Genomic DNA, 16,474 nt, shown 5'->3' with positions numbered 1-16,474 from the left:
ACACGGCCTGGGCTTAGCTCAGCTGGAAAAGCACAAGGGCAATGTGAGGGGTCAGGTGGGTCCTCCCCTCCTGGGGCCTGGGAGGAAGCTTGGGGAAAGTTGGCGTCTGTGAGTACCTGTGCAGAGCCAGATCATGAACAAGCCATGCAGCAGCAATGCCTTGCGCTGGGGGAGCTGGGCCCTAAGGGGGTTTTAACGAAACAACCGGAGTGAAAGAAGCCCTTTGCAAAGCAGTCTTGGTGCACAGACCTGTGATGTCAGCAGAGGAGGGGCACGCAGATGAAATGAAAGGGATGTGCCTGGGAAAGTCACCTTCACACTTCCTTCAAGGATGGAGAGGCAGAAAGAGTCCTAAAGCCGAGACTCATACGTCGGCTGATCTCAGTTTTCATGGCCATAGGATGCTGAGCAAAACTGAACAAGTGCAACTGGGAATGGCGTTGGCCCTGGCTGCCTTGAGCAGGTGCCGCTCTGGAGGACAGCGGCTGTGCAGGCACCATCCGCCGCCCAAAGGCTGCGTTCTGCTTGCTAAATCTCATTTTGAAGAAACAGAATGATCGTTTTAGAATATGAAAATGTGGATATTTTCTGAAATGTAGTTTACGAGAATCTTTCCTTTCCCGTGTCTATGGGATCAATGACCATGAGTTGTGTGCAAGACAGCAGAGCAGGAAAAGGAAGGACACTTTCCTCCTGGGCACTGAGCAGACGTTCGACGGCGGTGGTGCTTCCATCACACGCCCAGGCCCCGTTCCTCTCTCAACCAAACAGAAGAGAAGAAAACAGACCTGAGCAAGCAGTTTCATTTCTCCTGTGACATGTTCCCTGACAAATTATTTTCTTTCAATTTGGGAAGCTTTTCACGGGGGAATAGTTTCTCTCTCACTCCTGACTTTCACTTTGAGTAAATCCTGTTGTTTCCATATTTCCTGGAAAGCCTAGAGAAGTGGGGCTTCCCGGCATCCACTCGCCAGCACTCACCAGAGCTCCGTTTGGCTCCAAGAGCCTTTTTGGAAGCCCAGAGCCTGGCCCTGGGGCTTCCTGGAGGCACTCAGAGTGACCTCTGGAGACCTTGGGCCAGTACCACCCACTGCGAAGATGGGGTAGGTGTGGGCAGCGTCTCCTCTGCGGGAAATGATGCCCTCCGCCCTGGAGACCTTGGGCCAGTGCCACCCACTGCGAAGATGGGGTAGGTGTGGGCAGCGTCTCCTCTGCGGGAAATGACGCCCTCCGCCCTGGAGACCTTGGGCCAGTGCCACCCACTGCGAAGATGGGGTAGGTGTGGGCAGCGTCTCCTCTGCGGGAAATGACGCCCTCCGCCCTGGAGCCTCCTCTCGGCAAATGAGGGAGCCTCGGTCAGCCCAGGGGCCTGGACGGAGGCGGGAAAGCTGAGGCCCACCATTGGGGTCAGCCCCCACCGCTGCGTTTCACTTTGAGAGTCACCTTTTAAATGACAATTCCCAAAGCCTCATTCCTCAGAAACTTTTCCTTGGCATTTTGTGGCAGAGATTCAGGCTCCACATTGAGTTTGTGGCAGCAAAGCCCGGGGCTTTGGCCAAGGGACTCTCCAGGAGGCAGGCGAGTGCTTTGGGAACCAGGTTCCTGGTGACTCCAGACCCAGGGAGGAGGCCAGCTGGACGCGCCCGAGCCCCCAACAGACACTGCCCGAGAATCACCACTGTGTGTGGTCACTGCTGGGGCCTCCATTCTGGCCATCCAGGCTATGTCCTGACAACCATGGGGGTCCCAGGCTGTCTACACGGGCAGCCCCTGGGAGTCCAGGACCCATTGCCATGGGGCAGGGACCCGACCTAGGCCAGGGTAATGGAAGGAATGCCGGGAGTGGAAGGTGGCGCTGCCTGAGTGAGGCGCCCCAGGCCTGAGGGTGAGGTCGGGCCCACTCCACTGTGGACCCCAACTCCCTGCTGCTCTGTCTGAAGAACAGTCTCCAAAGCCTCACTCCATGGACAGACCCTCCCCATCAGCAAAGGCGCCAGATCACCCTCGAATGACAGGGAAGCTACAGAGCTCCTGGCTGGGCACCTTGTCCATTTGGTCCTCTACACAACACTCTCCCCGCCCCACAGATGCAGAAACCGGGGTGAGGAGCCTCTGTGCCCTCTAGGTCCCGTGGAAGCTGGTGTGTTGAGCCTGCTGAGGTGACGGCTCGTGCCTCCACATCCCGGCAGGGTGGGCAGCACTGAGGGCCTGAGCTTCCCTGCTGTGGGGAGATTGCCAAGGGCTCCACCCCCATCCATGCTGGACGGCACAGTTCACAGACCAGGCTGCGGCGTGGGAGGATCAGGAAGGGTTGCCAAGGGTCATCTCTCCCACTGGCCAGGTGAGGCTCCACACGGACACTTCCTGAGCACTGGGGTCCCCAGGCACAGGGCTGGCAGGGAGGAAAGAATGGTGGGGGCCCTTGGGGACTCCACCACCCAGCAAGAGCCAGATAGTCAAACACCTAACATGGCAAGGAGATGAAAGGGGCCCGTGGAGCTTGGACCATGATCCAGCCCAGTTTGTAGGATTATTTATTTGGCACGTTCAAAACTTGCAACTATAGCAGGCATTGGATGCCTTTCAGAAAACAACCAGAACAACAAACACCAGAAATTGCAAATGCTGGCCACCTCATCCAACAGCAGTTCAAACGCAATGTGTCCTGAATCTGCAGGGCGCCTCGGTCAGATATGCAAACACCTGGCGCTGGTCTTCCACAAGGAGCATAGTTAATTCCTGATGGATTTCCTGATTCTTGCAAGCTGTGTGTGGAGCTGTGTGTGGAGGCGCAAGACACGGTGTTCTCAGAGGTCACGGAGGGAAGGACCCGTGCTGTTGACGGAGTCCCTGCACCAGCTCATTCCGCCGCTGCCCACCGTGTTGTCAGAGCCCCGTGTGCCTGCTGTGGACCCAGGCTTATCTCCCTGTGAAGCTTGCTGGGCCTGTCTTCTGTGCCTGAAGTCACTGTCCTGATCAAAGAGTCATTTCTGCAGAAATGGTTACCCATTATTTCTGGTACAGTTGGTAGCTACAGCGCCTGAAGGATTTCCACTGGAGCTGAAATCAGTTGCTAAACAAGCATAATAAACTAATGGTTGTTTGTTTTCTTGAATGTGTTGCTCAGCACAGACAGCATGGCAGCTGGTGTTTGTCAGATTCAGTCTCCGGTCACAGGGACCCTCACCAGCTATCCTGGGCTTTGCCTAAAACCCTCTGCCCTCGGGGAGGCCTCCAGGCCTTCCCTCCACATAGGCATTCTCAGAGGCAGATCTGTCCTGGCCTTCCTCCTGATCTCTGGTGAAGATGCAGAAGGCAAATGCTTAGCATTTTATCTGTTCTGCACCCCACCGGCGGGCATAATTCCCAGCTTAGTCTTTGACAAGTCTTCCAAGCCTCAGGCCCCAGAGCCCATGACGCCAGCATGCTCCTTTTGGGTGAGCATCCCTTGGGCAGAGTGGTCAGATGCCTGGGCCAGGCAGGGAGGGTCTGGCTGGGGTCAGCAGGCCTCTCCAGCCACGTGCCTTCTGTGGGCACCTCCTCTGCAGAGTGCAGGGAGAGACGGAAGTCCTTTGGACTGAGGCTGGCTCCTACCTAGGGTGTGCCCAGAGAGGAAGGGAAAACCTGGAGAGCCGCCCAGCTGCGTGTGGGTGTGCTGAGCCAGCACGGTGGGGCTTGGCTCACTAGGCCTGATATTCTGGAGCCACCTGCCACTGCACCGGGCTCCCACCCTACTGTCCCTCTTCTTCCTTCCTCTTTACTGAGTCCCAGGAAAAGCCAAATCCAGCTGCTGGTTGGGTGCCAGGTTCTGGAGGCAGGTTCTGGAAGCATCTCAACAGCTGGTCAGCCTCTGAGCAGAGAAGGCGGTGGCAGGGCTGCCCTCCTGGTGTTGCTGAGGCCAGTGGGGTCTTCAGGAAGTCACGATGTGGAGCCCAGCCAAATGCCTCAGTGCACACGGCCCCAGGGTGGGACCTAGTGAGGCCCAGGAGAGTCTCTGGGAAGCCCTGTTCCTCTCAGATGCATCAGATGGATGAGGCACGACTTCAGCCAGTGTGGGGAGGGGGCCTGGCCCCAGCCTGGCAGGGTGGGATTCAGGCCAGATACACTGGAACAGGAATGTCGGCACCATCATCACCGCGGGCCTTTGTGCAGGTTCGACAAACCTCGCCAAGCCTGATATCTCCCACGACACACAGGGACAATGGACATTTGCCTGCATGTGGATATTAAAGGAAGTGTTTGAAAAAAAACATGCAACCAAAACTCTTTTTGCAAGTTTGATAATCAGAGAAGAAGGTAGGAGTGGCAATAACAATGCAAACGCCAGCAACGGCAGCAGCCATGCGGGGCTGGGCATCAAGCACATGTGGGTTTTCTGGAGATGTTGGCTCCGCACCCTCTCCTCAACCTGCCCTCAAGGGAAGCACATGGTTAATTACTGTTTTGCTTAAAATATTGATTTTTATAAGCCATCCTTGTGGGATAGCATTTCTGGCTTATCTCTGAGCTGGCTTAGCAGTTTTCTTTGGCTGGACCTGTCTTATCTCACTGTTTATTTACTCAACTACGGGATTCTCTGTGGTCCTTTGGGGAAAGTTAGTTATGGTATTTATCCATCCACGCAGTGTATTGAGTGCCTGCTGCTCTTCAAACTCAGCTCAGGAGGCGTCTCCGAGGGGAGCAGCTAGCGTCCCCAGGCTCTGGCTGGCTTTGCGCCCTTCCTGGCTTGTGTCCTCAGGCAACTCCTACCCAAAGGCACTCTTCTGTTTGCCTGGGTGCCCATGTTATATCATCTTTCCAGTCCCAGAGCCGGGTGCCATCTGGCTTCATAAATGTCTGACTATGGGGTGCAGAGAAGGACATAGGAAGGAAAACACAAAGCAACCCACACCTCTTCTTCCCAACACTGGGCTCCTTGTGTTACCGTTGCATGTTTATCAGTAAACGGATTTGGATATCCTCCTGAAGTGCGCTCCTCTTGCCTTTGTGATGTGCACGTGGGGTTGCCGTGCTCCGTGGGCTCTCTGTGGGTTGCGGGTTTGGTGCGAGGCTTCACCTGCCCAGTAGGCACAGGCACACTTCTCTTTATTGTGCCTCCCTTTCTTGTGCCTTGCTGATAGTGTGTTTTTACAAGTTGAAGGTTTGTGGCAACCCCAGGTGGAACAAGTCTGTGGGTGCCGTTTTCCCAACAGCGTGTGCTCACTTCATGTCTCTGTTACATTCTGGGAACTCTCAGTGTTTCAAAGTTTTTAAGTATTGTTATGTCTGTTGTGGTGATCTATGATCAGTGATAATCGATGCTACTATTGTGATTGTTTTGGGGAGCCACAAACTTCACCTGTATAAGATGGGGAGGTTAATCTATCAATGTCCTGTGTGTTCTAACTGCTCCTCCAACCAGCCTTTCCCCATCCTTCTCCCTCTCCTTGGGCCTCCCTCTTCCCTGAGACATAGCAATATTGAAATTAGATCAATTGAGGCTGGGCTCAGTAGCTCATGCCTATAATCCCAGCACTTTGGGAGGTTGAGACGGGCAGATCACTTGAGGTCAGGAGTTTGAGAGCAGCCTAGCCAACATGGCAAAACCCTGTCTCTACTGAAAATACAAAAATGAGCCAGGCATGGTGGCAGGCACCTGTTATCCCAGCTACTCGGGAGTCTGAGGCAGGAGAATCACTTGAACCTGGGAGGCAGAGGTTGCAGTGAGCCGAGATCATGCCACTGCACTCCAACTTGGGTGACAGAGTGAGACTCCATATGAAAAAACAAACAAACAAACAAATAAATAGAAATTGTATCAATTAATCCCTTACAATGGCGACTACATGTTCAAATGAAAAGAAGAGTGGCATGTTTCACTTTAAATCAAAAGCTAGCAATAATTAAGCTGAGTGAAGAAGGCGTGTTGAAAGCTATTATAGGCTGAAAACTAGGTGTCATGCACCAACAAGTTAGCCGAGTTGTGAATGCTAAGGAAAAGTTTTTGAAGGAAATCAAAAGTGCTACTCCAGTGAACAACAACAATAAAAAGATAAAGTGAAACAGCCTCACTGCTGATGTGGGGAAAATTTTAATGGTGTGGATGGAAGATCAAACCAGGCACAACATTCCATTAAGCCAAAGCCTAATCCAGAGCAAGCTCCTAACTGTCTTCAACTCTGTGAAGGCTGAGAGAGGTGAGGAAGCAGCAGAAGAAAAGTTTGAAGCTAACAGAGGTGATGCATGAGGTTTAAGGACAGAAACTGTCTCCATAACATAAAAGTGTAAGGTGAAGCAGCAAGTGCTGATGAAGAAGCTGCACCCAGTTATCCAGAAGACCTAGCTAAGAGCGTCGATGAAGGTGGCTACACTACAGAAGAGATTTGCAATGCAGATGAAACAGCCATCTATTGGAAGAAGATGCCGTCTAGGACTTTTATAGCTATAGAGGAGAAGTCAGTGATGGGCTTCAAAACTTCAAAGGACTGATGACTATCTGGTTAGGGGCCAGTGCAGCTTGTGACTTTAAGTTGAAGGCAAGACTAATTTACAATTCAAAAAATCCTAAGGCCCTCAAGAACGATGCTAAATCTACTCTGCCTGTGTGCTATAAATGGAACAGCAAAGCCCGGGTGACAGCACATCTGTTTCTAGCATGGTTTGCTGAGTATTTAAAGCCCATTATTGAGACCTACTGTTCAGAAAAAATAAAAATAAAAAAGATTCCTATCAAAATATTATGAATGGCAGCAGCAGTCCATCTAGAGTGGCTGCTGCCAAGATGCCAGCTGCAGCAGGGAGGCGCAGCTGGGACTTCCACTCCACAGAGCAGGCAGGAGCCCAGCCCTCCCTGGGCACCACTGCAGCTGCTCAAGGCCGGCTGTGGAGCAGGGCATTCCCGTGGTCTTAGGGGCCTGGGAATCCCTCCCTGCCCCCCACAGGCTCAGAAGTGACTGCTCCCACTGCTGAGCCTGGCACTCCTGGCAGCTGGGCCCAGGGCCTGTAATTCGCTCCCAGAGGAGCCAACTCTGGCAGGGTTGTGAGCTGGGCAAAGGGGAGCCCTGGACCACCCCTGAGCACTAGGGCCCCCGGGGAACTTGTGGCAACATCACCCTTGCCCTCGACTCTGGCATGGGCCTGGCAAGGCCCTGGAGCCCCCACCGAAGTCTGCAAGGAGGTGGACAGGGCAGCAGGACTGGTGGTGGGAGCAGCAGTGGGGTCCCCTGTGCCCCATGTCCCCAAGGCAGCCAACTGTGCCACCTCCACCCTTGCATGGCTGGGCAGGACCTGCTCCGAGGCTTGGAGCCTCTGCCACAGCTTCAACCTCACACTCTGCCATGTCCTGGGAGCCCATAAGCACCCGGCCAAAGTTGCAGCCAGGACTCATGGGACCAGCCCCAGGAACATTGGGTTCACTTGTGCAGGGGCCACCACTGCGGCAGAGGGAGACGCAGAGAAGGGCACAGCCAGGTCTGCTCACTTTGCAGAGCTGGGACAGGCAGGAGCCATGACCCCCCTCAAGTTGGCAGTGTGGGAGCTGCCGAGGCTCAGTTGCAGCCACCCAGGTTGCAGCTGTGGGCCTGGGCCTCCCGATGCTCTCAGGGCTTAGGCTTGGGGGTATCTGCTCCTGCTGCCTGGCCTCTCCCTGCTTCCAGTGCTTACTCCGATCCTAGAGTAGGGTTGGGGCCAAGCCTGGGTGCTGTTGCAGTCCAGCCAGGTGTGTGCATACTCAGGGCAGTGCTCATGTGCAGTGCCCTGCTGCCTCAGATTCTCTGGACTTTGGGCACCAATGAGCGCAGGTGGGAGGCTGAGACGGGGCTGGTGGCAACTCAGCACTGGCCTGCGGGTACCCCTGGGTGCAAGCGGCCTGGGCATGATGAGTGGTGGCAGGAGGCAGATGGGCTCCTGGGTGTGAAGGAGTGGGTTCCAGATGAGGATGCACCTTCAGGCCAGGGAGGACCTGAAGGCTGGGGGCCGGTTGCCAGTCCTCTGGACTGGAGTAGGGACTTGTGCCTTTTCCAGGCCCTCTCATGGCCACCCATGGACCAATTGGAAGGCACTTCCTCCCCTCTGAGGCCCATAAAAGCCATAAAAGACTCAGCCAGAGCAGAGCAGAGGACAGAGAGGTGCCAGGATGACCAGCTGCAGAGAGGAGTTATCCGCTGCAGAGAGCAGCAGATGTAGGGACGACCAGCCACAGAGAGGAGCTACCCTCTCCAAGGCCTCCTCTCTGCTGAGAACTACAGATGTCCAGTTGACCAGCTGCAGCAGAAGCTACCCTCTCCGCTGAGAGCTGAACACTCATCAGGATGACCTGCCTGCAGAGAGGAGCCACCCATTCCAGGGCCTCCTCTCTGCTGAGAGCCTCTGAGCTGTTCTAACACTTAATAAAGCTCCTCTTTGTCTTGCTCACCCTCCACTTGTCTGTGTACCTCATTCTTTCTGGACTAAAGAAGTCAGACCAAGGTGCCACTGGCCACAGAGGTTTCCAGCCAGAAAAGCAACACCCCAAAGATCTCGTAACATTTTTACTCATTGACAACGCACCTGGTCACATGGGGATGAGATGAATTGTTTTCATGCCTGCTAACACAACATCCATTCTGCAGCCGTGAACATTCATAATTCATAGGAAGAGGACAAAATATCAACATTAACGGGAGTTTGAAAGAAGCTGATTTCAACTCTCATGAATGATTTCAGGGGTTTCAAGACGTCTTTGGAGGAAGTAACTGCTGATGTGGTGGAAACAGCAAGAGAACTAGAAGTGGAAGTGGAGCTTGAAGATGTGACTGAATTGCTGAAATCTCAAATACAACTTTAACGCATAAGGAGTTACTTCTTACGAGTGAACATAGAAAGTGGTTTCTTGAGATGGAATCTACTCCTGATGAAGATGTTGTAAACATTGTTGAAATAATAACAAAGGATTTAGAATATTACATAGACTGAGTTGATAGAGCAGCAGCAGGGTTTGAGGGGATTGACTCCAATTTTGAAAGTTCTACTGGGGCTGGCTAAAATGCTGTCAAACAGCATTGCATGCTACAGAGACATCTTTCCTGAAAGGAAGAGTCCATCAATGTAGCAAGCGTTGCTGTTGTCTTCTTTCGTGAAATTGGCACAGCCACCCCAGCCTTCAGCAACCACCATCCTGATCAGTCAGCGGCCATCAACATCGAGGCAAGACCCTCCACTGGCAAAAGAGTTACAGTTTGCTGAAGGCTCAGATGATCTCTAATATTTTTTAGCAATAAACTATTTTTAAATTTAGGGATGTACAATTTTTAGACATAACACTCTTGCACATTTAACAGACTACACTATAGTGTAAACATAACTTTTGTATGCATTGAAAAACCAAAAAATTCACTTGACTCTCTTTATCGCAATATTTGCGTTATTGTGGTGGTCTGGAACTGAACCCGCGTTATCTCTGAGGTTTGCTGGTACTCAATTCCGATGGTTGTCATGACTGAACTTCACCCTTCACAAGGGCCTGGAGCTGGGCAGAAGTTTTATGATAATACCAGGACTTCTTCTTTCGATCTCATCTACCAATGATATAAATCATTCTGTTGATATGATTAACTTTCTGTCTTCACTGATATCATTCAGCTGACTTTGTGAATGAATCAGAGTGTTAAAATTTCATATGATCTCAGAGCAGGTTAAAAAGTATATTTTCAAGTTTATTTTTCTTAAAGAGACAGATAAGAAAGTTTCCTTATTTATTTTTCTGTTTAGTTGACCCATGATTTTTTGCAACAAAATCACATGGTGGTAAACACATTTTCTCACTTCCATATACAAACCACTCTCACCTTAGTATCTGTTCCTTTTAACACACCATCAGTCGCTTTTTCACTCATTGCGAAAGGCCATCTTCATTTCAAACAACAGATTGAGTTCGTTAAAAAAAATGGACTCGGTGGCTTCTCGCCAGCATTGTGAAGTTTGGTCCTGTCTTCTTAATTAAGGGCTCGGCTGGGACAGGCAAGAGTCTGAAGTCGGAGGACATGTCAACTCCCCGTTCTCTTTCCCTCACTGACCAGCACACAGGTCTAGAGCCAGAGTGATCTACACAGACGTGGGGCCCTCACGCTGTCAGGGAGCCCTGAACAAAAGGCTCCTGCAGTTTTAGGGGCCCTGAAGTCATGGAGTTGGGAAGGGCTTGGAGCGGGAATTCCCTGGGAACTGAGTCAGAGCGTGGAGGTGGCTTTAAGCTCTTGCCCTCCCCCGCCAACAAGGAGGTCTTAGCAGAGACACCTGGAGGACCTCTGCCCGAGGCCTCAGATAATGAGACCTGAGAATGAAGGTGTCCCCAAGATAGGGGTGCAGATGTGCTGGGAGCGTGACTGGCCCCAGGGCCCGAGCCTTTCCCTGCTGCTCCCTCAAGCCTGCCATGCCTGGCTAAGCAAGAGCCTGGTGTGGGGACGCAGCTTCCCCCTGAGACCTGCCCAGTGCAGCCTTCAGGTCAGGCCCAAAGTATCACACTCAGGCTTTGAACCAGGAGCCCGACTCCTCAGGTGCAAATCTGTATACTAAGTACCAAGCTGTATGGCTTCTCTGTATCTGTTTGCACCCGTATCACACCCTATAGAGATCCAACCTTTCCTTCCTGTGGGTGGGTGGTCTTCGACAGCCCCTTCCCGACCCAGGAGCCCACAGCTTGGGCCTGACCACCAGCACTGCTGCACCTGTGCTCTGGCAGGGCTGCTAAGTGGCAAGGGCAGGGTGTGTTGCCCCAGTCCCTCTCTGCTGGGTAGGAGGAGCTTCAGGGATGAGAGTCAGAGCATCCCCGGCAGGAAGGTCAGCCTGGGCTGAGACCAGGGAGAAGCTTCTGGCTGGGCAGGACTTGGGCACAGGAAAGGGGTGCGGGGGGGAGGGGGAGTGCAGGGGGGATGTTACAGTGGCCTGAGGGGCTTTGCGTGTTTACAGCCCTCCCTCCGTCCCACCCACCCATTGCCCTTCTGGGGCTCCCAGTGGTTCCTGGGGTTTGGAAAACTCCAGGTCATTCTGATACCATCTTTTCCTTCCTCAACTGGAAATAACTTCCCAGCAAGGACTTTAACTTTTGCGCTCACTCAGAGGCCCACTAAGCAGGTTAAATGTAACTACTAAGTGGTTAAATTCCAGTGGAAACAGCTGTGGAGAGGCAGCATGCAAACAGAGATCCTAAGGGGAGAAGCCATTGCTAATAAATTTGTGTAGGGCTTTCTAGTGCATCAAAACTTCTGGAAAATTCCCTCCTTACACTGACACATGCTTACACTGTTTGGACCCTGCAATCTACTGCATAGCAATAAATACAGAAATGAATCTGTTTGCAGACAGTTGTTTATGTCGTCATTATCTATCAGAACAGCACCTATTACGATGGGGGTGGGTAAAAATATGGCAAATGTATGGGGCATGTGCCTTCCTTGGAATACAAGGCTGTGGTTCATAGTGGGACTTTCGAAGGCCATGTAATGATAAAGGAAGTGTTCATTTTATACCATCTCATGAAAAAGCCACAGATGTGGTGTGATTGTGATACGTTTCCAACACAGCCAGGCCAAACAACTGCAATATAACAAAAGATGGACAGTGTTCAGTGGGGGAGTTCAGGAGGGACCTTTTTATCCACATAATTACTTTATCTTATAAATTTTCTAAAGTGTGTTATTATTAAGATGATATATTTTGAACAGTGCTTATTTTTTTCTGACTTCAAATCTGTCTATGGCAACAAGTAGATTCCATGACATACTTTTTAGAAAAGCCGACATCCAGAACACCGACATCACTAAATGCAGATTGAGGATGTGGAGCAACAGGAACTCCCATTCACTGCTGGTGGGAATGCAAAATGGCATAGCCACTGTGGAAGACAGTCTGGCAGTTTCTTAAAAAGCAAAACACACTCTTACCATAAAATCCAACAATTGTGCTTCTAAACTGTGACACATCCTGATAACGGAGTATCATTCAACAATAAAAAGAAATGAGCTATCAAGTCATGAGAAGACATGGAGGAACCTTAAATGGATATTGCCAAGCGGAAGATGGCAGTCTGAAAGGGCTACATAGTATTTGGTTCCAACTGAATGGCCTTCTGGAAAAGGCAAAGCTAGAGAGGCCATAGAAAGATCAGCGGCTGCCAGGGGCTAGGGGGAGGGAGGGATGAACAGGCGGAGGCCAGGGGAGTTTTAGGGCTGTGAAAATGCATTGTATGATACCACAGTGGTGGTACAATGGCTGTGAAAATGCTCTGTATGATCCTACAATGCCTCTGTCCAAACCCATAGGATGCACAGCACAAAGGGTAAACCCCAGTGAACACTGTGGCCATAGTTAATAAGGTGCCATTGTCAGCTCATGAACTGTAACAAACCCACCACACTGATGCCAAATATTCATGATGAGGGGAGTGGAGGCATCTATTAGGGAACTCTCTCTACAATGATCCTACAATGCCTCTGTCCAAACCCATAGGATGCACAGCACAAAGGGTGAACCCCAGTGAACACTGTGGCCATAGTTAATAAGGTGCCATTGTCAGCTCATGAACTGTAACAAACTCACCACACTGATGCCAAATATTCACAATGAGGGAAGTGGAAGCATCCATTAGGGAACTCTCTCTACTTTCTACCCATTTTTTCTGTAAACCTAAAGCTGCTCTATAACAAATTATATTTAATTTAAAATAGCTGTATATGCTCATCATAGGCAATTCCAAAAGAAAGGAGAGAAAATCAGCCGTAATTCTGCCATCTAGATATGTTCATTATCACGACTTTCTTCTATTTTTTAACCACATCTGACATCATAGTGTTAAGTACCTCCTATATGCCTCCAAATTCCTGGCTCTAGCCTGGATGTCTTCCTTGAAATAGGGACTCTATAGGGTATGGCACTGAGCCCATCTGGAAGCGATGCTGTCCCCTGCGCATCTGTTCCCATTCAAGCAGGCAGGATGAAGACATTCAGATGAGACTCAGAGCTGGCCTCTCCACTGCTCCGCAGGCTCCGCTCCCTCCTGTGGCTCGCCTCACTTGGAGTACAACCCAAGTCATCCCCCGCCTATGTCTGCCGGCAAAGCCTGGCTGTCCCCCGACCCGCCACTTCCTCATCTCCCTGTATTCTGTGCCTCGAACACTGTGCCTCATCCCTGATGATTTCCTTGCAGCTCCTGGAAGGCACCACACAGGCACTGGCCACGGGGCCTTCGCACGCCTGCTTCTTCTCTAGGGGTCAGCAGGGAGTCTCGCCTTGCCTCATGCAGACTTTTACCTATTTTTTCCTTCCCAGTGAGGACTTTCCTGGCCACCCCAGTCACAATTGAGGCCCACACACCAAGGCTAGATGCCCTCTCCCTGCTTTCCCACTATGCCCACCAGCCTGGAAAGTACAGAAAATCAACAAGAAGAATGAGCACCCTGCCTCTTCCCTACCTGGGAGGAACCTTCCCCAAAGGCCAGCCTTCCCAGTGTTTTGTTCGCTGCTCTGTCCCAAAGAGCTACTGCTGGAAAATGCCTGGCACTTGTCAGCTAAATAAAGACTGGTTGACTGAATGATGATACATTGCAGGAACCTATATGATTTTTAGCCTGTTTTATTTGCCTACTGTATCATGAGACCTCGCTCTGGCACTAACGATCTTCCCTGATGTAATCGTGCTGGCCACTGACCGTCTTGTGCACAGCGCACCATCCTTCATGCAGTCGTCCTGCTTTTGCTGATATTTCTAGCTCCTCATTCTACACCTGTATCCTAAGGCACTGGGCATGTGGGTGGGTCACAGGACAGGACGTGCCAGATCAAGAGTTGTGAATTGTATCAAGGTTTTAAAAACATATTTCCAAATTGCTTTCCAGAGCTGGCCAGACTAAGCTTCCACCATCCATATAAAATGGCACCTACAAAATACTTCTTAGATAACACATTTATTTGGGAAACTGAGGAGTCTTTTAAAAGAAAAAATGTTTTACTGAAAAGGCAGAGGAAGAAGCAAACTTTCAGATGTGTCCATTGATGTCAGAAAAGATGCCTGATTCCAAGCTTGCAGTCTGACTTCTCTCAAGGAGCGACCCACGCTGAGCTGGCTGTGGGTGTCTCTCCTGCAGCAGCTGGTCTGGTGACCGGCCACTCCCTGCAGGGCCCAGCTGAGCCTGTTGCCCTCTGGAAACCTCTCCACCCTCTCCCTGCAGGGCCCAGCTGAGCCTGGTGTCCTCTGGAAACCTCTCCACCCTCTCCCTGCAGGGCCCAGCTGAGCCTGGTGTCCTCTGGAAACCTCTCTCCACCCTGGCCCACAGCTGCCCCTTCTTCCAAACCACTCCCCCACTTTTTTATGTGGCACTCCTGGGCCTTCACCGGTTTCTGCTCCAAATCACTGAGGGCTGTTCATGGTCACTTCTGATTAGGTACTTAACACACTGGCACCAGGGACAAGCGGTTTCTCTTTAAGGCACCCGGGTCCTGGCTCGTCCCCTGGTGACTGTAAGCCTTGCAGCTCACTGAGTATCACACGGCCGTGTGTGTGCACTGGTTGCATGGCAGCATTTGACTGATGGAGAACTCATCAGAAGCATTTGTTCTGCGGATGGTGGCACATACTGTGGGCCTCCATTAAAGAGGGGTAGCGCCCCCCTCACCTGTTTTCTGGGGCTGATATCTTGCGGTAGCGAGATGGGCATCTGTCACCCATGGCCCTGGTCGTCCCCTTGCTGACCCTCTGCATCCCTTTTCCGCAGGTGGCTGCCATAACAGCCTTAAGCCGACCAGCAGCCCCACCATTGCCATTGCCACCGCCGCCGCCGCTGCCATGGTCTCCGTGGACCCTGAGAACCTCCGGGGCCCATCCCCCTCCAGCGTGCAGCCGCGCCACTTCCTGACCTTGGCACCCATCAAAATACCCCTCCGGACGTCCCCCTTCTCAGGTAGGCTCGGAGCGCCGTCCCGACGCCTGGTGCTGCCTTAGCGAGCGCACGGAGGCTTCCTGGTTAGATGCCCCTGGCCTGGGCCCAGGCGCTGTGGCACCTGAAGCCCGGCTCCGGTTGAGGGAAACATTCGGCTGGGGCCGTTTGGGCTTTGCTTGACTTCAGACCCTGCAAATCGACGCGACTCCACTGAGCCACCTTGTCAGGTCCACCCTGGCACTTCCTGCTGTAAAGCCAAGGTGAAAGCTTCTGTTTGAGGAAATGAGACTTCTCTTTACTAACTGGAATTTAGGGGGAGTCATGCATGCGTCTGGGAGTGCAAGCACCCCAGGAAGTTGTGATTTTCTTGCACGGGACGTGCAGGCTGGCGTGCTGGAGTGGAGCCTGGTGAGTGAGCGCAGAGCCAAGCCGCGTGCTGCTCCCCCCAGGCAGTCCACTTGGCATGCCTTCTGGCCCTGGGCTGACACAGGGGCTGGGGTCCCACCCACTGTGACAGCTTGGAGTACCAGAGGCTTGGGCCGCCACAAAGGCATTTGAGCTCATTAGTGCAGTAGACAGTGCTCCCTTTCTGAGATGTCCTCAGGGCAGGGGCCGGGAGGGTGGCCATTCTGGTGTCCTGAGAGGTGTGAGATGCATTGATGAGGCACTTAGGGTAGATGGGAGGTCCTGGGTCCCATCTGCAGCTCTATTGTCTCTGCGTGTTCACAGGCATGCGTGTCCATCCATTAACTGTAACCTGCACGCTTCGTGACCCAGACATCCTTGTGAAATGCCTGTTTCTTCAAACTTAGCAACAGCACCATTAATTTGAAATGACAGTGCCAACTCCCAGGAACTGAGGATTTACTCTTTTATTTTGGTTTTAGTTCTTCATGTGAGATGGTAAAACTTGAAGAGAAATTCCATGGAAGATTGTATTAATATCATTAATTGCTAGATTATCAGTAGCAGGAAATGTATCACTAGACTGTGATAAACACATACACACATAAATATATACCTACTACTTTATGGTAGAAAGACAAACAGCCTAGTTCCATGACTTTCCAATTTTTGGAGTGTTTGCAGTTTGTTGACTTTGTTGCTAGTAAAACTATTGTGGTCTTTTTCAACAATGGACCTTTGGCGTTCGCTATTTCTATGCTGGTTTGATGAATTAGTTGATAAGTCGGATATTGTATTCTCAAGATCCAAATCGTATTTCTATTTCAGCATGTCAGTGAACATGCATTTAGGGTGTGATGGAGAAAATAAAACACATGGATAATCTCGGTGTGGAGCATAAATTACAGCTGTGTCAAGAATTTGGTTAAACCTACCAGTCCATTGACATGTATTAGGGGTGACTTACTGTTTTCAGAGGAAAATTAATCTTAGAACCAAAAGCTGTGTACCTCAGGGGCAGCTTCACTTTCCATATCTCTGACATGATTTATAAGGTGACATAACAATTAGGCATCCTCTCTTGTTTGCCTTTTATAAGGTTCCATGATCAAATTTGCTATAATGCGTGTTCAGTTAGAACGAGGCCAGCACCAACGTTATCTGTCCTGTAGATAACTGGAAAA

General features: G+C 51.3%; 1 protein-coding gene across 2 annotated transcripts in view; it reads left to right on the top strand.

Moving 5' to 3' along the window:
- TCERG1L (transcription elongation regulator 1 like) overlaps positions 1–16,474 on the top strand; it is a 219,687-nt gene that overhangs the window by 36,042 nt on the left and 167,171 nt on the right. Inside the window, exon 4 of one of the 2 annotated variants that reach the window (XM_034931729.2) lies at positions 14,721–14,906. The exons of the other annotated variant lie outside the window; for it this stretch is intronic. Coding sequence (XP_034787620.2) covers positions 14,721–14,906 — 186 coding nt within the window. The remainder of the gene's footprint in view (positions 1–14,720; positions 14,907–16,474) is intronic. 2 annotated transcript variants of the gene reach the window in all.

This window comes from Pan paniscus, chromosome 8 (genome assembly GCF_029289425.2).
Source record: "Pan paniscus chromosome 8, NHGRI_mPanPan1-v2.0_pri, whole genome shotgun sequence".
In the NCBI taxonomy this organism is placed as follows: Eukaryota; Metazoa; Chordata; class Mammalia; order Primates; family Hominidae; genus Pan; species Pan paniscus.
The sequence above is the reverse complement of the archived record's forward strand: the minus strand, read 5'-3'. Positions and strand labels throughout refer to the sequence as shown.